Source organism: Rattus norvegicus, chromosome 4 (assembly GCF_036323735.1).
Source record: "Rattus norvegicus strain BN/NHsdMcwi chromosome 4, GRCr8, whole genome shotgun sequence".
Lineage (NCBI taxonomy): Eukaryota > Metazoa > Chordata > Mammalia > Rodentia > Muridae > Rattus > Rattus norvegicus.
Window position 1 is genome coordinate 31,121,586 of NC_086022.1, and position 27,095 is coordinate 31,148,680.

At 43.4% G+C, this 27,095-nt stretch overlaps 2 protein-coding genes and 1 long non-coding RNA gene across 15 annotated transcripts in view; 1 reads left to right on the plus strand and 2 right to left on the minus strand.

The window, feature by feature from the left end:
• Akap9 (A-kinase anchoring protein 9) overlaps positions 1-25,753 on the minus strand; it is a 135,864-nt gene extending 110,111 nt beyond the window's left edge. For 8 of the 13 annotated variants that reach the window (XM_063285531.1, XM_063285530.1, XM_006236023.5 and 5 more), the window contains exons 1-5: positions 25,457-25,592; positions 5,992-6,210; positions 3,594-3,638; positions 938-991; positions 435-605 (exon numbers count right to left, since the gene is read on the minus strand). In XM_063285531.1, the coding sequence (XP_063141601.1) occupies positions 435-605; positions 938-991; positions 3,594-3,638; positions 5,992-6,210; positions 25,457-25,504 (537 nt within the window). In that variant the 5' untranslated portion in view covers positions 25,505-25,592. Of the gene's footprint in view, positions 1-434; positions 606-937; positions 992-3,593; positions 3,639-5,991; positions 6,211-25,456 lie in introns of all 13 variants that reach the window. The other 5 variants (XM_063285532.1, XM_006236025.4, XM_063285527.1 and 2 more) reach the window with 2 other exon arrangements.
• LOC134486557 (uncharacterized histidine-rich protein DDB_G0274557-like) lies at positions 7,138-24,836 on the minus strand. The gene is made up of 2 exons (XM_063286815.1): positions 22,683-24,836; positions 7,138-22,582 (listed from the first exon to the last, which is right to left on the minus strand). The coding sequence occupies exon 2, from the start codon at positions 8,219-8,221 to the stop codon at positions 7,280-7,282; it is 942 nt and encodes a 313-aa protein (XP_063142885.1). The 5' UTR covers positions 8,222-22,582; positions 22,683-24,836; the 3' UTR covers positions 7,138-7,279.
• On the plus strand, positions 25,528-26,523 carry LOC134486559 (uncharacterized). Its single transcript, XR_010065759.1, has 2 exons — positions 25,528-25,663; positions 25,990-26,523. It is a non-coding gene; the product is annotated as an uncharacterized LOC134486559 (long non-coding RNA).
• The last annotated feature ends 572 nt before the right edge of the window (positions 26,524-27,095 follow it).

The window sequence follows — 27,095 nt, forward strand, 5'->3', positions numbered from 1 at the left end:
GGACGGAAGTGTATTGTCTCTCTTCACCTTGACGTCATCTTTACTTCCCTGCCTAGCAGATGTCACTGTCACCAGAAATTTGGCTTACAATGACTTGGCTGACACTCTTAAAGGGCTTAAGTCACACTTTTTTTTTTTTTTTTTGATGTTTATACCTATTTTCTCTCAAGCAGATTACAGAAAAAAAAGTCTTAAGGGAATGATTTCACTCTAGTGGCTTCGCATGGTTGAATCTTAAAAGCCCACATATTTCAGCTGTGTTTCTGCAATCCTCATTTTAAATAAGCACTATTTATGCTATCTATATACAAGAACAAAAGTTACAAAGTGACCTAAGTCGCCATTCCAGTGCCCCATATTTAAAGAGTATACATACACCCCCATTCCTGTCTCCTAGTTGGGTCTGTAACAGAACAAAGCCACGATGAGCGCACCTGCTTCAGCCCTTCCGTCCCAAAGCTGGCCCTCATTTCTTCCAACTCCTGAGTCAACTCTTCGACCTCATGCTGCTTCTCAGCCAACTCGTTTTCCCCCATCTGAAGACAGGTCTGACTGGACTGAGCTCCTTGTTCAGAATAAGAATCGTCAATGGAAAAATCTTCTTCCTGAATCAATCCAAGATTTTTAATAATTAAGCACTAATGGCATTCTTGAAGGACACGGACAAAATTTAAAATTCCACAGCAAAGTCCATTTTAAAACACTCCGACCTCCTGCAAGTTCATTAGAAGCTGCTCTGTTATTGATGAGATAAACACCTAACAACATAAACAGGATTTCTGCACTTTGTTATAACGTTACAAGAAAAAGGGGATAAGTGGTTTTATACGATGTAAACGGCACACAGGAAGAAGTGCATGCAGAGAAAGCTGTTAGTAAGCTGCCAGTCTTTACACAGTGTAACACATTAGTATCATGAACAGTTTAAATACTGTACCCTTAAGGTATCTGTAGGATTTCCTGGTTTCGTCACAGAATTGCAGCCATTAATCTGTATAAAAACAATTTCTTGATACATTATGATCTTAAACTAAATGTAATTCATACCTGATAACAGTATTTTTGTGCTTTGTGGGATGTGTGTGGGATGAGCTGGTGGAGTGTGTACTGTTGCTGTTTGAGGCAAGGTTTCTCACTGAGCATGAGGACCACAAATTAGGCTACACTTACTGTCCTGCTAGCCTGGATCCTCCTGTCCCTGCCTCCCCAGTGCAGGGACTACAGATACACATTTTCAAAGGTTTTAGGAGGGTGGTAGGAATCCAAGCTCACCCTTGTGTGGCAACCACTCTACTGAGTCATCCCCCTACTCCAGTCTTTTTATGACTTTAAAAAAAAAAAAAACTGCCTTACTGGCAAAACCATATTTAGTGAAAAACTTAAATTTTGTTCAAGCACCTAGAAGACATATAACAATTTCAAATGGATTCATCCCTCAAACACCTGAGTGCTCACAATGCCCCTTCCTCCTCTCCCAATCACCCCTGACTTCCCTCAACGCTGCTTCTCCGTAAGGAGGGTAGGTAACTGGTGGGCTAAGGACGGCTATAGCTCTTGAGTTAGGTAGGTGTAGTCAGAGTTCAATGTCAGATGACTTTCTCAGGCACTCGCCACCTTACTTTTTAAGATAGGGAGTCTCACTGACCTTAAATTCACTGAGTCAGCTAGACTAGCTAGCCCCAAAGCCCGGGGATCCTGCTGTCTTGGTCTCCCCAGCGCTGCGATTGCACACACTAACAACCACACCTGGAACCAAACTCACACCCGTGCAGCGGTCCGCAGACTGATCATCTCCCCAGCCCCTGCAAAGGAGTTTCCATTGCTTCTTTGTCCAGTATTCTCTAAGATCAAAGGCTGCTTTGACAGCCCAGCCAACAGGCTACTATAGTGGACAAGCGCAGTGAAGCAGCCCCCAGTAGAAGGCTCCCAGGTCCACTGTTATCATGTTTTATGACCACAGTTGCTTTGTCTGCCACCAGACAAGCATGCTGAAAGCCAAAGCCCAAGTGTTCAATCATAGAGATGTTTGCACCAGACTAAAGAGTTTCCATGAAGGCTTTAGCACCCCACTTAGCAGTGGTTCCCAAACTGTTTAGGATGTCAGTCTTAGCCATGGCACTGCCTGTCTCCACCAAAGTCAAATAGGAAAAGCCTGTTAGTGTCTGATAGCAAATCCTGACCAAGACATCAGAAACACTGGAGAGCAACTAGAGAAGGAAAGTTCCCAGTTGGGATCAGACACTAATGATGCTCAAACACAGAAAGTGGCATTACATAAAGGTCTCCATCTCCTTCCATGGAACACTTGCTCTCTCAGACACCCCAAAAGGGCTGCAAGTACTAGGGTTGGCCTTGCTTTACTAAGGTGCAGCAACGTCTACATCCTTCCTGACAACTCTGGTGTAAAGTGCACTTTATAAGCTATGCATATGCCTGTGTTGTTTTTTGAGCTTCCTCTTGCCTGGCATAGGGACTCTGACACATCCGTTTTCAGTCTACTGTCTCTGCCACTGACATGTATTCTCACAGGCAACAAAGAGTTGTATCTTGTTTGTTTTCTCAGCCACCCATTGTGTCTTTTAGTTGGAAAATCGACACCTAGTGCTATTATTGAGAACACGCTGCTGCTTCTTGTAGCTGTGCCCACGGATTTCTGGTTGTTTCACGTTTTCCTTTGGTTTTGCCCTCACACACATTAGGTTTGCTTATTTACAGACAGACGTAAGGCTTTTACCTACTTTTCCTCAGTCCATCCGCTCCTCCTGTGCCTCTCGCCTGACATCCTGTGAGGCTCTCTTTCGCCGTCTACATGCGGCATTTTACATCACTAGTTTGGTTGACAGGACTAGCTTTACTCTGTACTTATCTTAAAAAGCTTCCATTTCTCCTATTCTAAAAGATAACTTTCTGGTACAGTATTTTTGAATGGTAATTTTTAGAATATGTGATTTTAAACCCATACTTACCACAGAGGAAATCTCACACAGTATGATTCAGATACACATTGAGTTACTCATTATTGGTTATTTTCCTGCTCAGTCTACAAGTAATGATAGTCTTAGCTCTAAAGTACAATAAACTTGTTAAGGGCTACCCATATTACTATTATAAGATTTGCTTTGTTAGCTTAAGCATTAATGGTTCTCTTTACTATTAGCAATCTCAACACATTGAAACTTATGAAATATACTAATTTGCTGACACATTTACAGCAAAAACCTGGCTGTCATGTGCTCTAGCTCTGGAGTAAAGAAACGGTGATGGTATCTAAAAGACTAGGACAAAAGGACACACACTTACCACAGCACATAAGTGATGCACACTTACCACAGCACATAAGGAAGACACGTCATAGAAAGGTCATATCCACCTAAAAGTTTCTTACCTAAAGTCACTACCACAGCAATAGTGCCAATAAACGTGTCCAAATAGTTAACATAAATCTACACATTTGTGAAAAGCTTTACCCAAAAGAGAACATTAGAACATTTTGCTGTGCTAAATAAGACTACTTCATAGTGGTCTTACATCCAGAAACCACCCAGAGTCCCTATGTATTTATTTAAAGATAAAACTATTGACATTAATCTTACCTCAGAGCTACACTCATCGGCAGTGGTAGAAATTTCACTTTCAGGCTAAAATAAAAGGAGAAACAATTTGCAATTTTTACCATATTTTGCAAAAAGCAATCTTTTCTATATTTTACTTATACTAAGCAACTACTTTTGGTAACATACTGAAAACTACTACATAAAATGCTACTAAAACCATGTAGGATGCTAGCAAAACATAATAGAAATTATTCAGATCTTTAAATTTTCACTTATGAATTAGTGCCTGGACAGTAACTTCTTCTCTATAAAAAAAAAAAAAAATCAAGAGGACACGTTCTTATGCATAGTACCTACTCTTTGTAAGCCAAAAGCACCAAGGTTTGATTTCTCTAAACTTTATAACTCATAAATAAAACAGTCCTAAATGCTAGCATCAGGGTCTCATTTCTTCAAAAGTATAATAAGATCTTGATGCTAAAAGTAATTCCTTGAAAACAAATAACATCCTTTGTTGTTATACTGATCTTACAGCTTAAAAGCATTCATTCGAAAACATTTGCTCGAGGCTAGAGAACTGGCTCTTGCCAAGGAGGGGTCAGCACCCATGGGGCCTACACTAGCTGTAACTCCCTTCTAAAGGATCTGGTGCTCTCTTCTGGTCTCCGTACCCACTGCATACCTGGGAGTCAAGCACAAACCCCTATAGCCAAAATAACCATACTTATAAAAATTAAACACTTTTACTTTAATTCAGAATTTGGGCACAAGATCAGTGGCATTCAAAGCTTCTCTCAAGTGCCAAATACAATAAAGAAATAAATCCTCATTTTCTCATTCCAAAAGTGCTTTTACTGTCACGCCCACCCACAAGTATACATGTGTACGTGTGTACACACACACACACACACACACACACATCTCTAACCTGAAACTCAGAGAGTTTATAAATATTAAGTATTACTTTTTTATTCCTCATCTGTTCCTATGGAAATATTATTTAACATTTAAGATTGTATTCGGCAATGGCCTTCCTAAGTAGAAATAATTACTCAGAAAAAGAAATAATTCTGTCTCTACTCTTCAATTCTGCAACAGTGGTTCCTAATTCAAAAGGCTCTGATTGCTTGCTTGACCAACTGATGTGTTATTGTGTATGCATATGTGATTGTTTATGCATGTGTAACTGTGTGCATGTATGTGTGCACATGTGTGACTATGTACATGTGTGCACACACGTAGAGGACTCATGACAAAAACATTAGCTGAGTGATAGGGACATACTTCCATGGCAAAGTGTTGGTGGAGCATTCACAAGGTCCTGGATTTGAACCCCAGCATTGCAAAATGCATGATTAAACACATAAAACCAGTCGATGATTCCAGAGTGGAACCTCCATTATCTGATAAAGTACATCTGCAAAAAGCCCAAAATATACAATATGACACATGCCAGCCAAGCAAAATACTGGGAGGAAACAGAGTGTTCCTCTCCAAACAGCACAGTGCTGCTGTTCTCAGCATGAAAACTGTACTACGTTTATTTACTTAATGTGTGCGCTACACAGCAAGGAGGTCACATGACAAAGTTAACCACATGGGTCCTGGGAATAGAGCTCAAGTCATCAGGTTTGACAAGCAAGTGACTTTCTATTTATTTATTCCCTGTTTTTATTCTTTTGGTCTTTTTTCCTTCTTCTTTTTCTTTCAAGGCAGGGTCTTGACAGACGGAACCTGCAATGGTGGAAATGGTGGGACAGGCGGAACCCGCAATGGTGGGACAGACAGAACCCGCAAGGGTGGGACAGACGGAACCTGCAATGGTGGGACAGGCAGAACCTGCCATGCTGGGACAGACGGAACCTGCAATGGTGGGACAGGCAGAACCTGCAATGGTAGAAATGGTGGGACAGGCAGAACCTGCAATGGTGGGACAGGCGGAACCTGCAATGGTGGAAATGGTGGGACAGGCGGAACCTGCAATAGTGGGACAGGCAGAACCTGCAATGGTGGGACAGGCGGAACCTGCCATGGTGGGACAGGCAGAACCTGCAATGGTGGGACAGACAGAACCTGCAATGGTGGGACAGGCAGAACCTGCAATGGTGGGACAGGCAGAACCTGCAATGGTGGGAGACAGAACCTGCAATGGTGGGACAGACAGAACCTGCGATGGTGGAAATGGTGGAACAGACAGAGCTGTAATCATAGAGTAACTCCTGTTCCTCTTCTCTGCACTGTGAGTGCTCCACAAAGGTTTGCTGAATGAAGCTCACAGGGCTCACTCAGAGGTCATTAAATCTAGGTCTAGATGTCACCACATGGCTGAGACCCGTGAGAAGGAGCAAAGCATCATTGAGCTGCAGCGTGCTCATGTGCCCATGTCCAGTGTCACGTGATGCTCCACGGTAGGTCATGCTGAAACTGAAGTACTTACATCAGCTGCGAAGACCTGGCCGTGCTTTGCTTTTTCTGCACTGGAGGAATCAGGACTCCCAGCTGAGTCGGCCCTCTGAGAGCTTTCCGAGCAGATCTCAGCGCTCTGCTGATCGGTATGTAAGCTTGAATCTTGTTTAGAACTCGGAGTTCTTTTCTTCTTCTGCTTCTTTGGAATGTCCCCATCGCACTGGGCTTTTCTTTGTCGAAACCGAGCAAGCTACAGGGGAAAAACAAAGTGGCGTTATCCTCATCTAAGGGTTTTTGAGCATTATTAAAGCTGAATCACTTTATTAAAACCTCAAACTATCACTAAGAACGAATGACAAACAGGGCAGGCAGCCTATCCTGCCACACTGCAAAGACCCTGGTGTAAGAGAGGAAGATGTCTGCAAGAGAACATCAGCTCAGAGTCAGGAGCTGGTGGGCGAGACGCTCTGCTGCCCACTCTGAGCGTGATCTGCGGGTTCAAACATCTGAAAGCACAACACACGCAGAGCTCAAACGCACCCTTCATGGACTTTCTGAAGATAACTAGCTCACTGCGGTTCTAGCCTTATGTATAAAGGAGGAATGGGAACAATGTACAGGCCAGAGGGAAGCCTCCTAGACCGCCATGGTTAGACTACAGACGCCACATCACTGCACCGTTCTTACCTAAATTTATTTTTAAAAGACATGTTTAATCCTGGGCACATCTTGCTATAAACTAAAGGCCAATACCACTGTGATTTCTTTTTTCTTCTTAAGTAGTCAACAAAAATTAAAACAAAGATGTATCTATCATTAAAATGTTAAGACACTGATGAAAGTTACAAGAGAAAAGGACACGAATCAAAACATATAATTCAAGAGCAACAAACACTTTCAGCCATCATGGGAAGAAAGGTAAAAGTTTTCTTTATTATTATACAATGCGTTTAGCACCTGGCCAGGACATACGTGAGATATCATCACCTAGTCAGAATTATCATTCCATACATACACAATGCTGGGTAAACTATGGTTAATGCTTATTAAAATTATTACTGCGAACCGTTATTGCTAATGGTGATACTTATCACACAGTAGAGGGTATAAAACAGTATCACCATATAGTCATTATAAAAAGAAAGCCATCTACATCTCTTCTTACTAGAGACGAAGCAGGCCTCAGGCTTCCACCATGAACAGTCATATGCAGCTCGAATTTTAATAACAGGATACTCACAGCCATAGGTAAATTTTGAAAAACAAAAAATGTACATCAATTTAACCACAACTTAAACTACAGATGTTTTTTCCTAAATTTAATTTCTTTTTATGTGTACTTGTGTGTGTGTGTGTGTGTGTGTGTGTGTGTGTGTGCGTGTGTCTATGTGTGTATGTGGTGCCTGTGTCTGTCTGTGTGTCTGTGTGTGTGTGGGTGTGTGTGTGTTTGTGTGTGTGTCTGTGGGGGGGGTTCTGTGTCTGTGTGTGTGTCTCTGTGTGTGTGCGTGTGTGTGTGTGTGTGTGTCTGTGTTTGTGTGTGTGTGGTGCCTGTGTCTCTGTGTGTGTGTCTGTGTGTGTGTGTCTGTGTGTGTGTGTCTGTGTATCTCTGTGTGTGTGTCTGTATGTCTGTATGTGTGTCTGTGCGTGTGTGTGTGGTGCCTGTGTCTGTGTGTGTGTGTCTGTGTATCTCTGTGTGTGTGTCTGGTTGTCTGTATGTGTGTCTGTGCGTGTGTGTGTGGTGCCTGTGTCTGTGTGTGTTTGTGTGTGTGTGTGTGTGTGTGTGTGTGTGGTGCCTGTGTCTGTGTGTGTTTGTGTGTGTCTGTGTGTATGGTACCTGTGTCTGTGTGTGTTTGTGTGTGTCTGTGTCTGTGTGTGTGTGTGTGGTGCCTGTGTCTGTGTGTGTGTGTGGTGCCTGTGTCTGTGTGTCTGTGTCTGTGTGTGTGTGTGGTGCCTGTGTCTGTGTATGTGCATATGTGTGTGTGTGTGGAGCTTGTGTCTGTGTGTGTTTGTGTGTATCTGTGTGTGTGTGTGTGGTGCCTATGTGTGTGTGTGGTGCCTGTGTCTGTGTATGTGCGTGTGTGTGTGTGTGTGTGTGTGTGGTGCCTGTGTCTGTGTGTGTTTGTGTGTGTGTGTGTGTGTGTGTGTGGTGCCTGTGTCTGTGTGTGTTTGTGTGTGTCTGTGTGTGTGTGTGTGTGTGTGTGTGTGGTGCCTGTGTCTGTGTGTCTGTGTCTGTGTGTCTGTGTCTGTGTCTGTGTGTGCATGCATGTGCACGTGCACGTGTATGTGCTTGAATGAGTATGTACACAGGAATCAGAGGTCGACTTCAGGTGCCATGCCTATCACTCTGCACTGAAGCGGTCACTCGTAGTTACTGATTGCAGTAGACTGGCCAGCAAGTTCCCAGCATCCTCCTGTCTTTACCTGTGTCTCCCCACCATACCCCACTGTGCTGAAATTATACATTCTCACCACCACAGCTGGCTTTTTACATAATGTTGGGGACCCAAACTTTGCTTACATAAGCAAGTACTTTACATCATGAGCCATCTCCCAGCCTAAATTTTTTTAATAAAATTTCTTTCATATGAAAAAGATACTAACCAACACTTCTTAAATTTGAGCTCTTTAATCATTCTAAGGAAAACCAAAAGTAAAGCCTAGAGCTTTTGAAAAAAAATTATACTAATACTATTACTGTAACTATTAACCACATTAATTAAAAAGATATCTTAAAAGTTACTATATAATATGCTAAGGCATTGTTACTCATGATGCTAATATCAATATCTATCAAAATATGTGACAGACTATGAATAAATATAGCATTTTAAAACTTTATCAACTGTAAAATAATATACACAGGGAGGCTCTATTTTTTTGAAGAAATTAATCCAGCAATCACACATAGCAGCTTCTAATGCTATATAACATAAAGATACACCACAGTAAGGGTTTTCCCGAGTCATTTAGCGACTCTTCAGTTATTCTGATTCACGTCTGCCTGAAGAACAGGTGCGGGCCCACTCAGCTGCCTCTTTGTCCATTATTAAGCTGCTGAAATGCATATAAAGTACTCTGTAGGGCAGACTTGCTCTCAAAAATAAACTGACTGGATTATTATTCAGACACTGTCCATATATAGAATCAAGAGTTCAGATTCATCCTTTAGAATGAAAGGATCCCTCAGAGAGAATGCAATGCCAAAAATATTGGGAATGGCATTCTCAAAACTACACCTCAGAAGCTGCCGTAATACCATTTTGTTTCAAACTTCAATTATTTACTGCATACAAATCACTTATATCTAGCGTTTACTCAGATGTGTACGTACATGGAGAACTGAAACACTGACCACAGAATTACAGAAAGGCTGACTGAGAAGCAGAGGCAACAGCATGCACCACTAAATCCAATGGACGAGACACACATGGGCATGCGCAAGGAGAAAGGCATAAAATTACAGAGACATTGTCTTCGGTCTGTTTTTACTTGACTCTATAAGGTCATAATTTCCTTTGATTACCTACATAGAAGACTCCCGAGGGCAAGGACTTTAGTTCCAGTGCTCTATGTTCAGCACCCACACACTGAGCACCAAGTATTTGTTGAATAAAAGAAGGAAGACGTCACTTAGGGAAGACACTGCTAAGCATTAATTCTAACCTCTTGATAGCTTAAATTACATAACACAAAGCACGTCCAACTCTACAAGTCCCAGGGCCTCAGATTTGCAATTAAATATTCTAGTTATTCAATAAGCTAATGAAAAACATAAAACGACCCTTCAACTATAATCTTCTACTTCTCTTAAGAAAAAATTCAAATTCTGAGAAAAACAATATATGCAACAGCTTTCTGGCAAGAACTGTATTATTTAAAAAAAATTATAGACCTTGAAAGAGCAATTCTCAAGTTCACATACAAAAACAAAAAACCCAGGAGAGCCAAATGGTCCTGAACAATAAAAGAACTTCAGAAGGAATCACCATCCTTGACTTCAAGTTGTACTACAGAGTAATAGTGATTGAAAAGTGCATGGTATGGATACAGAAGCACACAGGTTGATCAATGGAATAGATCAAAGTACCAAAATTAAATCCACACACCTATGGATACTTGATTTTTGATAAAGAAGCCAAAACCATAAAATAGAAAAAGAAAGCACCTTCTAAAATGGTGCTAGTCTAACTGGATATCTACATGTGGAAGAATACAAATAAATCTATATTCATCACCCTGAATAAAACTCAAGTCCAAATGGATCAAAGACCTCAACATAAAACCAGATACACTGAATCTCATAGGAGGGACAGTATGAAATAGCCTTGAATGCATTGGGACAGGAGACAATTTCCTGAACAGAACACCAATGGCCCAGACTCTAAGATCAACAGTTGATAAATGGGATACCTCATGAAACTCAAACTTTCTGTAAGGCAAAGGATGCTGTCAATAGAACAAAAAGACATATCCAACAGAGAGCTAATATTCCAAATTTATAAAGAACTCAAGAAGTTAGACATCAGAACCCCAAATAACCCAATTTAAAAATGGGGTACAGAGCTAAAGAGAATTCTTAACAGAGGAATCTCAAATGGCCGAAAAACTATTAAAGAAATGTTCAAAGTTTTTAGTCATCAGAGAAATGTAAATCAAAACAACTCTGAGATTCCACCTCACACCTATGAGAATGGCTAAGATCAAAAACTCAAGAAATAGAGCGTGTAGGCATGGATTTGTAGCAAAGGGAATACTCCTCCATTGCTGGTAGGAGGGCAAACTTGTACTACCACTTTGGAAATCAATTTGGTGGTTTCTCAGAAAACTGGAAATGGTTCTAACTCAAGACACAGCTATACCACTCCTGGGCGTACACCCAAAAGATGATCCCACATCCCACAAAGTCACTTGCTGAGCTGTGTGCACAGCAGCTTCACTCACAATAGCTAGAAACTGGAAACAACCTAGATGTCCCTCAGCTGAAGAATGGATACAGAAAATGTGCATCTATACACTGGAATATGACTTAGCTATTAAAAACAAAGACATCATGAATTTTGCAAGCAAATGAAGGGAACTTGAGAATATCATCCAGAGTGAGGTAAAAGTGTCCCAAAAGAACATGCATGGTAATGTACTCACTTATAAGTAGATATCAGCCATAAGATACAGGTACCGTGTTACACTCCATAGACCCAAAGAAGCTAAACAAAAAGGAAGGCACAGCAAGGATGCTTAAATCTCACTTTGAAGGTGGAATAAAATAATCATAGGGGGCAGATGGGGGGAGGGAACTGGGAGGGAGAGGAGATGAAGAGAAGAATGGAGGATTCAGGATCAGGTGTGGGGAGGGACAGGAGAGATGGCCATATGGCCATGAGAATGAATGGAAATCTGCAATAGACGGAAGTGGGGAGGTGGGGGACATCTCCAAGATGAGACAGAGACCTGGGATAAGGGAAGTGCCAAAAAATCAATGGGGGTAACCTCAGCTGTGGTTCATAGCACTGAGGATATGGAACCCACAGAGGCCACCTCCTGTAGCAAGGCAGGAACTCCAGTGGAGCAACAGGGGAACCAACCCACCCAAAAACTTTTGACCTCAAATTTATCCTGTCTACAAAAAATGCTGGCACAGGGAATGGAGCAGAGATTGGGGAAATAGCCAACCAATGACAGATCCAACTTGAGACCCATCTCATGGGCAAGCACCAATCCTTGACACTATTAATAATACTCTGTTGTGCTTGCAGACAGAAGCCTAGCATGGCTGTCCTCTGAAAGGCTCCATCCAGCAGCTGACTCAGGACAGATGCAGACACCCACAGCCAAACAGTAGATGGAACTTGGGGACTCTTATGGAAGAATAGGAGGAAGAGGAAAGGAACTCCACAGGAAGACCAACAGAGTCAATTAAGTGGACCCTTGGGGCTCTCAGAATCTGAACCACCAACCAAAGAACATACACAGGCTGGACCTTAGGCCTCCCTGCACATATCTAGCTGATGTGCAGCTTGGTTTTCATGTGGGTTACAAACAATTGGAATGGGGGCTATCCCAAAAGCTGTTACATGTATGTGGGATATGTTCTTCTAGCTGGGCTGCCTCATCCCCCTCAGTAGGGGGAGGATGTGCCTAGCCTGACAGAGACTTGATGTGCCAGGGTGAGGGGATACCCAGGCTCCCACCCACCTACTCAGAGAAGGGGAATGGGAGATGGAGGAAGGATTGTAGGAATGGTTGATTAGGAGAGCGGCAGTGAGCAGGATTGAAAGTGAGTAAGTAAAAGTAAATAATTTAATCAAACTTCAAAAATTAAAAAAAACAAGATCATTTTATATATTCAATGTCTTTTGGCTATTTAAGGTATTTTAATTTTATACCTGAAAATGGTAAGTTGACAGGAAAAAAAAAAAACCTACTCAATTGGGTAACCACCTGACTGAAGTGATACACTTTAACTTACTGAGAAAACATTTATTCTAAAACATGCTGGAAACTCAGACACCAGCCATCTGTGTTTGCCATTTGGAAGCCAATTATAAAAATGTTAACATATGTAGTCACAGAAATAGTTGCAAGATTTTCTGGAAAGATACTGTGTCCATATACATTTGTCTTTCGAAACTGGTTCAGATTCCAAGCAAATATTACTCTAACCAGAACAAGAAGAAAAGACTAAACAGTCATGCATTCCTAAACTCAAGAATTATAATATCATAAATAATCATTACTAGAAAAAAAGAATTTTCAGAACATCCTGACATATGAAAATATGCTAACTTCTATAGTGTCATTTTAAAAAAAAAAGACTACTTAAAATCTGATTAGCTTTACCAAGCTTTACTAGACACTAGTCAAAATATATTTCCTAACATTGAGACCTTTTAATCCAGGCCAGACTGTTACTTCATCAAACTGTAAAAATTAAATGAGATAAAAGTTTGAGCATGATTTCTTAAACATAAGAGTTCTATATAGAAGGAAGTAGTATAGGGATTTCTCTGACCCTGATTTTCTCAAAGGCTTTCCAGAAGAGATAAGGCTGCTCAGTATTAAACATATGAAGGCTAAAACTTGGCATGTCTCAGGTAGTTAATACAAAGTTCATTTTTTAATAAATGTGTTGGCTATCATGTAGCCACTCTTACGCTAAGCCAGAGAATACACCGTGACACAGAACACACGTGAAAAATAAAAACCTGGTCTGATGAGCTGCAATGCAGTTGGAAAAATAAACACACAAATGCAGAATCATAAATAATCATTACCAGAAAATTAAATTTTATTTAAGCAATAAAACATGGTTTTAGATTTTTCTTTTAAATATAGGTTTTGAAAGCCTGAAACATCAGGGTTTGATTTGAATGAGGACATGGGGAGAGATCAGCTAACACCAAGGAAAGGATACTGGAAGTCAGTGTACAAGGATGAGCCAATCGACAGCCTAAGAGCAGGTCAGTGGTGGTGCAGCTTGGGTCCCTACTGCCCTCCAACAGACTGGCGCTTGGGATACTGGTCTCAGCTGGCACTGCTATTGTGAGAGGGTATGGAACCTTTAGGAGGTGTAGCCTAGTTGGCAAAAGTAGGTCAGCAGCCAGACCTTTAATCCCAGCACTCACAAGGCAGAGACAGGCAGATCTCTCTTCTGTTTGAGAATAACTTTTTCTACACCTAGTGAGTTCTAGGCCAGCCAGGCTACATAGTAAGAACGAGAGGGGGAAGGGGGGGACGGGGGGAGGGAGGGAGGGAAAGAATATGAGAATGTGAACGTGTATTTTTTTAATATATAAATGTTGTAGGTAGCCTTGTCTCTGAGAACTAGTTTTTATGGTACCAGAAAATACCAGGGACGCTTCAAAGGAGGGAAGCTACCAACACTACTACCCAGCTATGGACCACAACAATGACCTGCATGGCAGATAACCCAAGGGCATACCTTGGTGGTAATCAACAGCTCTCTAATTGGACTTAAGCTCACCAAACAAGAGAGAAGTCATGACTGACACTGGAAAGGTAGCTAACGGCCCAGGACTGGTGAAACCTTGGAGAGGAACCTGCAGCTGTGCTTTACTAACCAGCATTGTCCTAACTGATGCTAAGAACAGAAGTGTTCTTCTATCGTTCATCTTCACATTACGGGCACACTGACTGTATTCTACTATAAAGGAAAACGTCTGTCTAAAGTATGCAGAACTAATTTTGTAGGAAAGCAGCAGTGAGCACAGCCTCTATTATCCATCCACAGCAACCCTGACTCTCCACCTACCTCACTGTGATGAGAAAACACGAATCCATCAGATTCTTCTCTTGAAATTAGGGAGCTGAGAGGCAGTGGAGGCTTGAAAGAGAATGTTCCCCCAGAGGCTTGTGTATCTGAACACTCGGTCTCCTGCCAGTAGTGCTGTTTGGGGACATGTAGGAGGTGTGGCCTTGTTGGAGGCAGTATGTCCCTAGAGGGGAGCACTGAGAGTTCAAAGACTCACTATTTAGTTCACTCACTCTAATGAGTGAGTCATGTCTACAGCTGAAGATGTGAGCTCTCTACCTTAGTGCTCCAGCCACCAAAACGACCGCCCACTGCCATGATAACCTCACTGTTATGGCATTAACACTGGTACCATTCACCAAAAGAAACTCTTACATAAGCTGCAGTAGTCCTAGCATCTTGTCACAGAGGCAGATTAGTAGCTAACAGAGGTAGTAAACTATCTAGAAAGACAACAGAACCATCCCAGTGAAGGAATCTAAGAGCAGTGTGTGACATTTTACTCACTGGAATCGTAGCTGTTCTGCTCAAACAACCTCTGAGGTGCACTCTGCATCCTGCTCAACAATATGCGGGCACGAACACTTTTCTCCTTACCCAGCAGAGCCAGGGTTTATTGCTGCTGCTGTTGCTTATGTTTTAGCATTAGATGATTCCTACTTCCTCAGATACGTGTCTGTGTGTGTGTGTGTGTGTGTGTGTGTGTGTGTGTGTGTGTGTGTGTGTGTAAATGCTGTATAATAAATAAATAAAAATACACAATCACTTGGTGGAGCACAGTCAGGAAAGCAAGTTCTGAAAGTGGTACCCAACCCTTGCTGCTCACTGGTTTCCGAAATACCGAAGTTTGTTTGGTTCCTATCCTAAATTTTTATTTTGGTAAGCCATGTGACCTAGACATCAAAAATTTTAAACACGAGCTTCTGACATAGTAAGACGTGGCTATACACTTACTCTCTAAGTAGACAGGCCTCCTATGTTACGCGGTTTTCCTTTGTGTCCTCCCATTCCCACTGCACTGCCTTTCTTTGAGAAAGGGTCTCATATAGACCTGGCTCGCCTTGACCTCCTGGTCCCTCTGCTTTTGCTAGGACCAGAGGAATTGTACCACCAGGTATCTGTCCCCTCTTTTAGCTTTAAAACTTATTTGGGGGGCTCCATTGGATAGGACAGATCTAGGAATTCGCCCCCTTGTTTTTGTTCAGGCATAGACATGTATAGTCAAAGAAAGCGGATCTGAAAAGGAAGAAGTAAAGGATACTAAGAAAGTGAGACGAGTGACGGAAAATAGCGGCAGTGGAGTGGCTTGCAGGTCCCACGGAGCCCAACTATCCTGTCCTGATCCACGGCTACCGCAGCCCTGTGCCTCTCCTCCATTTACCTTAGTTTATTTCAAATCACAGAAACCCCATCCAAATAGACTGCTTTGCTTGTATCTGTTCAAGTGTGTGTGTGTGAGTGTGAGTGTGTGTGTGTGAGTGTGTGTGTGTGACTGTGTGTATGTGAGTGTGTTGGAGTGTGTGTGTGAGTGTGTGTGTGTCTAAATAAAGGTTTTAATGTTTTGTTTATATAACAATGCATTACTGTTCTTGTGGCAACGTATCTATCTGAAAATGGATGCAGTATTTGGAAAGGAACTTTTCAGAGGTAGACAAGGAAACAAGCACACCTACTTTAACAGTTCCCACTACCTTTACAATCAAAGCTCTTCTATGTTCGATGGTTCACGTGTGTCCTCATTAACTGACCATCTCTGACCTCATTCTCCCCTGTTCACCTTAATCATCTGAGTTCCAGCAGGACACAGATGAAAACAATGGCTGGCACTCTCAGACATTTAATAGCCTGACTGTGTCAATGGCTGGCACTCTCAGACATTTAATAGCCTGACTGTGTCAATGGCTGGCACTCTTAAACATGCAACAGTCTGACTGTGTCTTTTTTTTTCTTTAAATTTATTAATTTAATGTGTCAGTGTTCTGCCTGCATGTAACACATGTGACTGCTGCCCACTGATGTCAGAAGGCAATGGATGACCTACAACTGGACTTAAGGATGGTTGAGCCACCATGTGGAGGCTGGAAACCAAACCGAGGTCCTCTACAAAAGCAACACATATTCTAAACCTCTATGCTATATCTCCTGCCACCTGACAGTGTTTTAAGAGTTTTAATTTTATTACCTAATTCCAAGGCAGGTTCTGTAAGAGCTCCTGATTTTACAGATGCAAAGAAAGGCAAGGAGAGGTTGTCTCCTACTCACAAAGTAAAAAAACACAAACGCAATTTGCCTGGTTTAGTCCAACCTTACTACCTATAATTACCCTGATTTCACAACAAAATTTCTTAGGAGCTTCCACTCAGAAGTCTCAAAAAGAACCTCTGGTGTATGAATCACAAACTGATCTTACAGTCTTGCCTAAAGTCAACAATTGGAGCTGTTCATCTGTATTTTTTAAGTAAGATATTTACAGCTATCTTCTGTCTGTTTATTTAAGGGACGGCAGTGCAATGGCATCTACGTTGAGCCCAGAGGACAACTTACAGGAATTAGCTCTTCTTCAACTACGTGGGCTGCGGGGATGAAACTCAGGTCCATCAGGCTTGGTTTTATCCAAGAAACCCTTCTCAAACTGCCAAAGTGGCATTAGATAGTCCCCCTCTTTTCTTTATAGACCCCTAATAACTATGTGTAGAGCTGTGAATGAGAAATGGCCCCCACGGGCCTGGTCCCCAGCTGGCAATGCTGTTTCCAAGGTTACACAACCTGTGAGAGGTGGCATCTTGCTGGAGAAAGCACATCACTGGGGGTCAGCTTTGAGAGTTTGCAGCACTGCACCATTCCCTATTTACGATCTCTTTGCTTTGGGACTGCAGTGGTGGAGGAGCTCAGCTTTTTGCCCCAGCTGCCGCTGCTGTGTATCCCCCACCGCTATGGACTGCCTCTGGGATAGTGAGGCAAAATAAAGCCTGGTCCTGCTACTTGTGTTTGGTCGTGGTATTGTGCAGCAGCAAGAGAAAGTGACTGACAAAGCAGGTGAAGTCTGTGTATGGCAAACTCCTGTCTTTCACACACTACCCGGCAGCACAACACCCTTCCCGGGGAAACCGCTAATAAAGCAATGAACAGAAAGTGTGGCTGCGGAGGAATACACAGGACCTAACCTCAGGGCCCTCAACAGACAAGCCTTAGCAAGCCACAAAGACTTCCACTTTGTGCTAGTGTCAAGAAATGAGGAAAGTGGTCCTAGCTTTTAGTCTGCTGCATTTTGAGATGTGTGTAAATTATAAACCTACTCAGTTTCATTTAGACATTAAAGAATTTAGGGCTTTGTAAATTTTAATGTAGTTCCAGGTAGGTCAAATAAACTTAAGACTTTAAAAGATAACCTCTTCTTGAAAGGAGGACAGAACAACCCTAGACGTACAGACAACATAAAACAACATTACATTGGACAACATAAAAGTCCCTGTAAATAGCAATGCACAGAAGGAATCACAGACATGAACTGGAAACAAATTTTACATTGCTCCTGAACTAAAGGGAGAAAAAAATACTACAGGGCACAAAACAGACTACAGAATTAAATAACCTCGCAAAACCACTCCTGGAACAATGCTAATTTCTGGATAGTCTGAACACTTAGCACCTTTGAATCTATTAATTCATGCATAAACCAGACAGTCTATGTATCGTGCCTAGACAGGCATCAGGTGCTTTCAGTTATATTTCAGGGACAACTACTGTGGGAATTTTTTAAGAGGATACAATATTATAACACAAATATCTTTCATTGGTGAAGAAGATTACATAAAGGTCTATTGTGTTCATATATTTTTAAAAGACCTTTTTGTGACTCAAGACCAAATGTGTTCCCATTGTAGATATGGGCAGCAATGACTAAGCCAAAGGCCAACAGGTGTCCACTTAACTTAACTGTGTGCACTTGTGAAACAGCTGACTGTGGAACCATCAGTCACTGGCCCACAAAGACATCAAGGTTAATATCATGCTCCAACCTACTCACCAAAAACCTTATTTGTGCATAGCAAAAGTTTAAATTGTATAAGCCCAGGAAGGTAACCCCACTGAGACTGTGTTTCTGTTTATCCATTCCTGGCACATAAATATATATGCACTGTGTGTGTGTGTGTGTGTGTGTGTGTGTGTGTGTGTGTACACGTATGTACAGAATTATATAATATTTAGAATAAGGTGGTAAAAGCGTTGTTAAATGTGGACAAAAGACTTTAAATATTTTTCTAAAGATTCACTAGTGGCCAAAAGAGCACATGAAAAGCTGTTCTTCCTCACTAGTAACTGGGAAACGCACAACTAAACCCCACTCTGCATCTACTCAGGTTGCGTAGATAACTCAGAAGTGTTCGTGTGGCAGGAGAAGCTGAGTTCTTAGACACTGTAGGTAGGAACGGACAACAGTACAGCTACTGTCCAAAGTGACTTGAGAAGCCTGCAAAACCATCAATGCGATCCGCACATGACCAGAGTCTCACTCCTGGGAGTCACAGCGAAGAGACAGGCAGTTACTCCAGTATTTGTACACCCTGTCACTGCAGCATGCACCACCGCAGACTGCTACGATGTAAAGTTACACCACGGAAAAGCTTGTCTCAGAATGGTTTGTGCTTAGGCGAGGCTCACCTGAATTTAAAAAATAATAATCCAACATGAGCTTCTTCACATCCAGTGTTTTACTAATGCCTTCGAAGCATAGGTCTGTGATCCATGTGCTGTCACGGGATTCTTCTTGTAGACAGCAAGGCACAGTTTGCAAGAATTTAAATAAATGTTTGCTGAGTAAAAGTCCATAGCTGTACTTGGGGGTCGGGGGGTGTTCAAGGGAATGCTGATCAATTAAGAAGAACTCCAAATTTTAATTTTAGAAGAATATTGCTGTGAGGCTAACTTCAGTTTCACTAAAGCACAATTCCTGAGTGTGGTGCAGCTTTGCTCTTGCTATAACTATTTTTTTCTTTATACAATAAGACATCTGGGGCTGGAGCAATAGCTCAGCAGTTAGGAGCTCTCGCTTTACAGAAACCTTGGTTTGGTTCCCAGCACCCACATGGAGCTGCAAGGGCACTAGTGCACAAGCATACATTCAGGGGAAACATTCGCACACATATAATCAAGTAAACGAGTCTTGAAATAGGACACTGTTTTAAAAGATCTCTGTTCCACTCTTGTCAAAGGATAACCCGGAAATGAGGGTCACCTGACGCCTTCAGCTGGACGGACAGCACTGTCATTGCTGAGTAGAAAAGAAGCAGGGCAGCCGAAGGAGGACTGTGACGAAGGGGTGGGACAAACACCCTTCAAACAAGCGCATCTTTCCCTAGGGTCTTTTTCTCCTCTGTGTTTTGTGGGGGTTTACTCCAGAGACCTTGCCTTTGAAGAAGCTTGCCCACTCTTCCACACAGGGAGTCTCTCGTTTCAGTGAAACCTGCAGATAACGAATGACTCTTAGATTCCTGGTCTGCATGCTGTGAAAGTTGAAGGCATAAAACCCGTGCACTGCTGAGAATGCTAGACTACGCACGCTACGTTGTCACACCTAGAGACTGCTAGAGAAAACAGGAAGACATGGGAACACAGGAACGACTGTACAGAAGGTGAAAACCCTGGTAGCCAATGACTCCAGGAAAACCTTTTTCTTCTTGCATATGCCTGGTACTACTCCTTACACTGTAAAAAGCATAACCGCTGGTTACTGAATGAATAACTTTATTACTTCACTAAACAGTGTCTGTTATATAAAGCACTGACTCGCTGGCACAAAACTTCCATTTTAAAAACTGTGCTTGTACGTACCAGGCTTTTAAAACTTTCCTAATATAATTTGAAGACATAATTGCACTATAATGCTCTTTATACAACAGTAAATTTCCAAGTAGTTTTACGTGGAAAAAGTAAGTCTTTTTAAATGGAGCTGAAATGTTTGGTTCAACACAGGGCATGCTTTGTGGTGCCATTCCTGACCATTCCATAGGAAACGGCGTTTGCCTGGATCTGAAAATACTTAATAATCTGGTGATGTCTTCTCCCTCCAGGGAATGGCGTTTTACAACGTTAATACTGAGGATCCTATAGACAACTCAAAGACAACCAAGAAGCAAAAATACTAAAGCTGGTAAAGAAGTCTGCTCTGCGCGGCTCTGTTCTCCTTGGAATTTTCACAAACTGGTCCATGAACCTGGGTTTCTGGGTCCTTCAGTTGCTGCATATCCAGAGCAGCAGAGTAAGGAAAGTTGTAAGGTCAGATGAGCCGCCCACGGCAGTGAGAACTGAGAGCAAGCCGAAAGACTAAGAGAGAAGCGCGAGGGAGTGGGGGACCTGGAACACCCATCTGCAGTGCTGGAGGCAGCGGCCAGGAGGGGCAGGAGTTCAAGGCCAGCCTGGGCTACACGGCACTTTGCCTTAGAAAAACAAAAAACAAAACAAAAGGACATCCACGAATGCCTACTACTACAGAGCGCCAGCTACATAATACAAGCGATGTCGGAGTGACGCAGTACAGGTCGAAGACCATGCTGTGGTCAGGGCCCTCGTTACACTGCCACGCTCTTCTGTGGGACAGTCACGTCAGACAGCACACACATTATCATACCGTATCCATAGGGTTTTATCATTTTTAAAAATGGTATTTGAATCTTTTTTCCTAATCATAACAGAAATATTTTGGGGATGGGGAAACGTCTCGTCTCGGGACCGTAAAAAGAGGAGCTACGCTAGCCTTTGGTGCTTCCTGCTGGACATCTTTCATGTTAGTTACTTTTCTTGTTACTGAGACCAAATTCCTGAAAAGGGGGCAACTTAAGGGAGGAAGGAAGGGTTTACGCTCTCTTCCAGTTCAGAGGGCTCCGTCCTCCATGGTAGGAGGGCATGGTATCCAGAATGGCTGGCCCATGGCTTCAAACAGGAAGCAGAGGAAGGGGGAAGTCATTACTCCCTGGCCTTCTACTCTCTCTCTTTTATCCAGGTAAGAACCCAGTCTGTGGGATGCTGCTGCTCTTGGTCAGGATGGGCCTTTCTGACCTGGTTAAAGCTCTCAGAGAATACCCTCACAGAGACAAAAGGCGTGTCTCACAAACATAGTCATTGAATCTCCACGAATCAGTTTGTACACATAACTTTTGGGGAAATAACATTTTTTAACTTTTTATTGATTGATTCTTTGTGATTTTCACATCAGGCACCCAAATCCCCTTTGCATCCACCCTTTGCCCTTGCAACCTCCCCGGTCAAGGAAAGAAAAAATAAACAAAGCAAAGCATAGAAAACATCTCATCCTGGAAGCTATAGTGTGCCACAGTGTGCCCCACAGTACACCCCTTGGTCCACACATCTTTACTGGCAAATGTTCATTGCAAGTCGCTAGTCTGATTCAAGGCCTCTGACTTCTATGACACCATCTATACTGGACCGTTAGCCTGACCTAGACTCCTCTGGGATATCCTGTTGTCCTATGACATTGGAGGTCCTGACCGATGGATCTGCAGGACCACCCATTTCACTCATTCCAGCAGCTCACAGATGACACAGATACTGGGGTGGGCCAGCTCAAAACCCTGGATCTGGGACTAGGTGGTAGCTGAGTTGGTCGACCCGCCAGCCTTTAACCTAGCACTGCTGGTGGTTATTTTCCCAGTTTGAAGTCTTTGTAGAATGATTTTGCGCTATATATACACCATAATTTACTCTCCTGTACTGGACTTAGATTGGTATAAAACATTTCATAAGATATACTATAATGTATACATGACAAGCTATTTTCAAAGCGAGCATCTAGGTGTTCTAGATAAATGAAAATTTTCAACGAAACGAACTACAATCAGTTACCAAGAGGAAGATTTAAGGATTGTGATTGAAGAAAACAAATCATCAAAGACACTTATTAAGCCCAATAAGTAGGAAATATGGGGAACCAAGTTTCTAAATAGGTTTTGGAAAATGGTTTTATATGTTCTTTTCTTATGGCAACAGTGAACAACTCGGACTAAGAATTCTGAACTACTAAGTAACAGCCGTACTTACAAAGAAGCACCCATTCTGCTCATTCAACAAGCAAGTATTTTATTGAATAATTATCATCCAATAGATAATTATAAGCTGCACTAACATAATAATAGAGTGTCTTTGTATAATGTTCCAGGAAACGAACAGCATTTGAAACATTTTACCAAAATAGGAAGGAGAACTCACCACAGGCCCCAGTGCAGAGCACCCTCACCCGATTTATCACCCCGTACCTGCCTTTCCACCCAAAGAGAGCAGGGGCAATACCTCACCTGTGTCCTCAGTTCCGGCCATAAAGTGGGACTCCCATATAGGTCTGCCAAATAACGAGTTTTTAAAAGTTTATGGTGCAGACTGAATCCGGGGCTTTGGGCTGCACCACGGAGCTACACCCCCCAGTCACTGGTCATATTTACCACAGGATTTCTTCATTCCTCATTAAAGGCGGCAGGTTTGCAGAGTTGAGAGACTCATGCAATGCTTTGGAAGACACGAGCTGGACTTTAGTACCCATGTTCCTTTCAGGCTCAACAAACATAATGGCTGTATACTATCCCCTCAGGTGGCTAGGAAAATCATTTTCTTCGTGTTGTCTTCATAGGCTATCTCAATGTCGGTGTGATATACAGCTACAACTGCCTATAGGCCACGTGGATGTAACCCTCACTGGGAAGAATAGGCTCGATTCTAGAACAAAGTAGTATTTTAGATAAAATTAATTTTGAGAGAGAGGCTGTGTCCCTAGAGGTGTATCATGTGTGGGAGCATATGCCTGTGCTTGTAGAAGTCAGAGGCTGGTGTCCTTTATTACTTTCTACCATACATATATTTTGGAGACAGGGTCCAAATGAACTCAAGCTTGGTATTTTGGCTAGAAGACCGGACAGGAAGTCCCAGGGGTCTGTCTGTCACTGTCTCCCAGGCACTGGGTTACAGATGCATGCCACCACGTCCGGCTCTATGTGGGTGCTGGAAATTTGAACCCTGGTACTCATGCATGTACAGCAAGAAGTTCACACAGTGAATCAATCGTCTCCCCCACCCCACAGAGACAGAACGTTGGAAGACAAAGAAACATGCATAGGAGCCAAATTCAAATCCTCTTTTAAAGATCAATCAGGTATTTATTGACAGCAATTTAATCATAAAAACAGGTCTAGTGAAGGTGGGCCCCACACATATTTAGTACAGAATGTTTTTAGGAAAGGCAGTAGAAATCATGAAGTAGTCAATAAGACATATATCTTACCTAGACACAGAAGCTCACACACATAATTCTAGCACTTTGGAGGCTAACACAGGATTGCCACTGAGTCTGAAGTCAGCCAGTCTGGACTACACATTGAACTCTAGGCTCAGCTGGACTATAGTCTAAGATTCTGCTAAAAAAGGTGGGGGCGGGGGGGGGGACTGCTCTCTCCTCAGAGCCTCGATGTTTGGAAAGGAATGCACACCTCCAATTCCTCAATGCGCTGGGCCCAGTCAGTTCCTCAGGGTGCACAACAGGAAGCAAACCTGGGCTTTTTCCCTCCATTTAGAGATGCTACACAGACACACTTAAATCTTGACCTCACACAGAGGTGCTTATGGGAAAGTCAACTAACTATACTCTAGAAATACAAGGTTAGCGATTTGCATACTCCTTTAACAAAGTAGTGTTAAGCATGTACCACTGTATCTCTCCAGTAGGGCCCTTCATTCATTACTGGCTTGCTTCCTTTGTTAATGATGTGAGAGAAGAAAAAAGGAAGGTAGGTGTCTTGGTTAGGGTTCCTATTGCTATGGTGAGAAATCATGACCAAAGCAATCTGGAGAGGAAAGGGGTTCATTTGGCTTATTGCGTTTCCATATCAGGGTTCATCATTAAAGGAAGTCAAGAAAAGAACTCAAACGGGACAGGAACCTGAACGGAGAAGCTGATGCATGGAGAGGTGCTGCTTACTGACTTGCTCAGCCTGCTTTCTTATAGAATTCAGGACCACCAGCCCAGACTGGCAATACCCACAATGGGCTGGGCCCTCCCCTATCAATCAGTAAGGAAATGCCCTAAGGGCTTGTCTACAGCCTGATCTTAAAAAGGCATTTTCTCAATTAAGTTTCCCTCCTCTCTGAGGACTCTAGCTTGTGTCAAGTTGACATAGAACCAGCAAGTACAATAGGAAAAATATAACTTAATTATCCATATATATATATATATATATATATATATACACACATACATACTGCTAACAATTCTAAAAAATACAATATAATATCTTAAAGGTAACTTCATTTTAGGGAGCAAGGAGGTCAACGGTAAGCTCAACCAGGTAATTTTAGAAAGAAATCATTCTATTCCATTCATAACGGTGTCAAATTATTTAATAAGCCCACTGAAAGACACCTACATATTAGCCTAGATTGTTTACATGACTTGCCATACACGCATGCCCACACAAAAATCAAACTTACCAAATACATAATAACAAGTGCATTATTTAAAAACACCAATTCTATAGGTGTTGTTTAGTTTATGGAACCTTAGATGCTCCGAAGTTCCATTCCACGCACTACAAAAGCGCGTGCCATGACAAAGACCTCCAACACGAATATACAAAGAACCGCTTCTTAAAAAACGCCCCTACAGCCAAGTTCGCAGATGGCACTTGTGGCACACTCAAGACACTGCCGAGGCAGCTGTCACAGGCCAATCACACACACCCAAGAGTGCCAGCGTGACACCTCAAGGAGGCAGGCTGATGGTCAGCTCAGGGGTGTTCCCGGAATAAAGAAAACCCTAAACACTCGCTCCCGAAAGCACAATGCCTGATCGACTCCCCAAACTCCCTTTAGAAAGTGAAAGGGTGGATGCTGCAAAGCAATTCCTTAGCAGTTTATACCCGGGGTAAGAGAGGGGTTTGTGTGGCACCGGGGAGAAGGGAGCCGGGCGGTGCAGTCATCAGGTCTCCACCAGCAGCAAGAGGGGGCGGCTCTTCAGCCCCAGCCCCAGCCCCAGCCCCAGCCCCAGCCCCAGCCCCAGCCCCAGCCCCAGCCCCAGCCCCAGCCCCAAAGCCCCAGCCCCAACCCCAACCCCAGCCCCAGCCCCAGCCCCAGCCCCAGCCCCAGCCCCAGCCCCGCTGCCGGGCCTCTCCCCCAGCCCCCGCCCCGGGTCACCGCCTCCCGACGCGGCCCGCGTCCGCTGCGCTCCTACCTTCGCCTTGCCAGCTGCCAGCTTCCTTTGCCTCTCCTCGTCCTCCATGGCGTCTGCAGGGTAGGCTGGGACGCAGTGGAGAGGAAAGATCTGTTTAGAAAGAGGCGGACAGAGCTCGGCGGCCACTCGGGACACGCTAGGCGCTCACCGGCGACTCGCGCCAGGCTGCACGGGCCCCGCGGTCACCGCCGCCATCTTCGTCTCCACGTAAACACACGGCGGCCGGCGGGGCGGAGCGGGCGGTCGGCGCAGCCGCGAGCGTGGCCCGGCAGGTGCTTGTGCCCGCCCGGCTGGACCGGGTCGGAGGGCTCAGGGTCCGGCGGCCTGACACCCACTCCTCCCGGGATTCAGTTCGCGTAACACGCCGTACTGCATTTCCAAATGCAAAAGCAACAGCGGCCTCATAACGAGAAGCCGCAGTGGAAGGGGCGAGGGCGGGACCCCCAACCCGGGGAAGCCGGAGGGCCCCCTGCTCTTTCCCTAACCCCAAATCCCGCCCTCACTTCCCCCTCTTGTTCCCTCTCAACCCATAGTCTTCATCCTTCGCGGCGCGCTGGAAGAACAGTCTATTGCCAAAGCCTTCTCCCAACTCTTTGTTCTTTGGAGTGAAGCTGAGACACTCCTAGGGGCTTCTCCTAAGGAACTCGAATTTGGAATCTAAGTTGGGAACAAAGCCAGTCTACCCCAACTTTCCCTCCCCCCCCCCACCTCCCATTCATTCATTTATTCACTTTACATCCTGACCTCAACCCCCCTCTCCTCCCAGCCCCCCTTCACCATGACCCCTCCAGATTTACCCCTCTCCCCTTCACCTCTGAGGTAGACATTGCCTCAGAGTAAAGAGCTAGAAAAAGGGTTTCCAAGCAAAAGGGGCTACGCTAACTTTGTAACATTAATGACCTTAAAACAGATATGCTTCTCTGACTTTACCTGGAGTTTTTGGACGAGCTGTTTAATATTTATGACTGTTCTGGTGTGTGAAAACGCCCGAACCTTTGTCCTTTCTATTTCTTTACTTGAAATGGCTAGTGTGAAAGACTATGCTCAATAAACTTTGTTACATTTAATTGGGCTGTGCTTATAGTTTGATTATTACCATCTTTCCTCCCCCATGGACATTTGATACCTGTTCAATCGTGTCTCCATGTCATTTATTCACAAATTCAAACAAAAGGAAAAGTATATTGATTTGTATACCTCCTTTTATAGAATAAGAAACAAGGCTTGAGTGGTTAAATCACTTGACAAATTTCCATGGATGGGTAAGGAAAGGTGCTGATGTCAAGCCCTCAAATTTGAGTCTTTTTCCTTTAGCTGGGCTATGGTCTCCGAACAACAAAATTAGCATCAGGATTTACACCGGCTCTTTTGTGTGTAGTTTGACTGCAAATGTCCATGTATGTTTACACATGTGGAAGTCATGCATTCATGTGCTTCTGGGGGGTGGAGGGTGGCATGAAGTCTTCCTTGGTCACTTTTAAAAAGTATATTGAGGTAGGGGTCCCTTGCTGGACTAAGACCTTGACAAATTAGCTAATCTAGCTAGCTAGCCTGCTTCACAGGTCCTACCCATCTCTGTCTCTTGAGCTTGCGGGGCACACGTTGCTGTGCCTGTTCAGCATTAGCGTGCCCAGGATGC

Coding starts and splice junctions, on each gene's coding strand:
- LOC134486557 (XM_063286815.1), bottom strand. CDS start 8,221: ATGCACACACAGACACAGACACAGACACACAGACACAGACACACAGAC.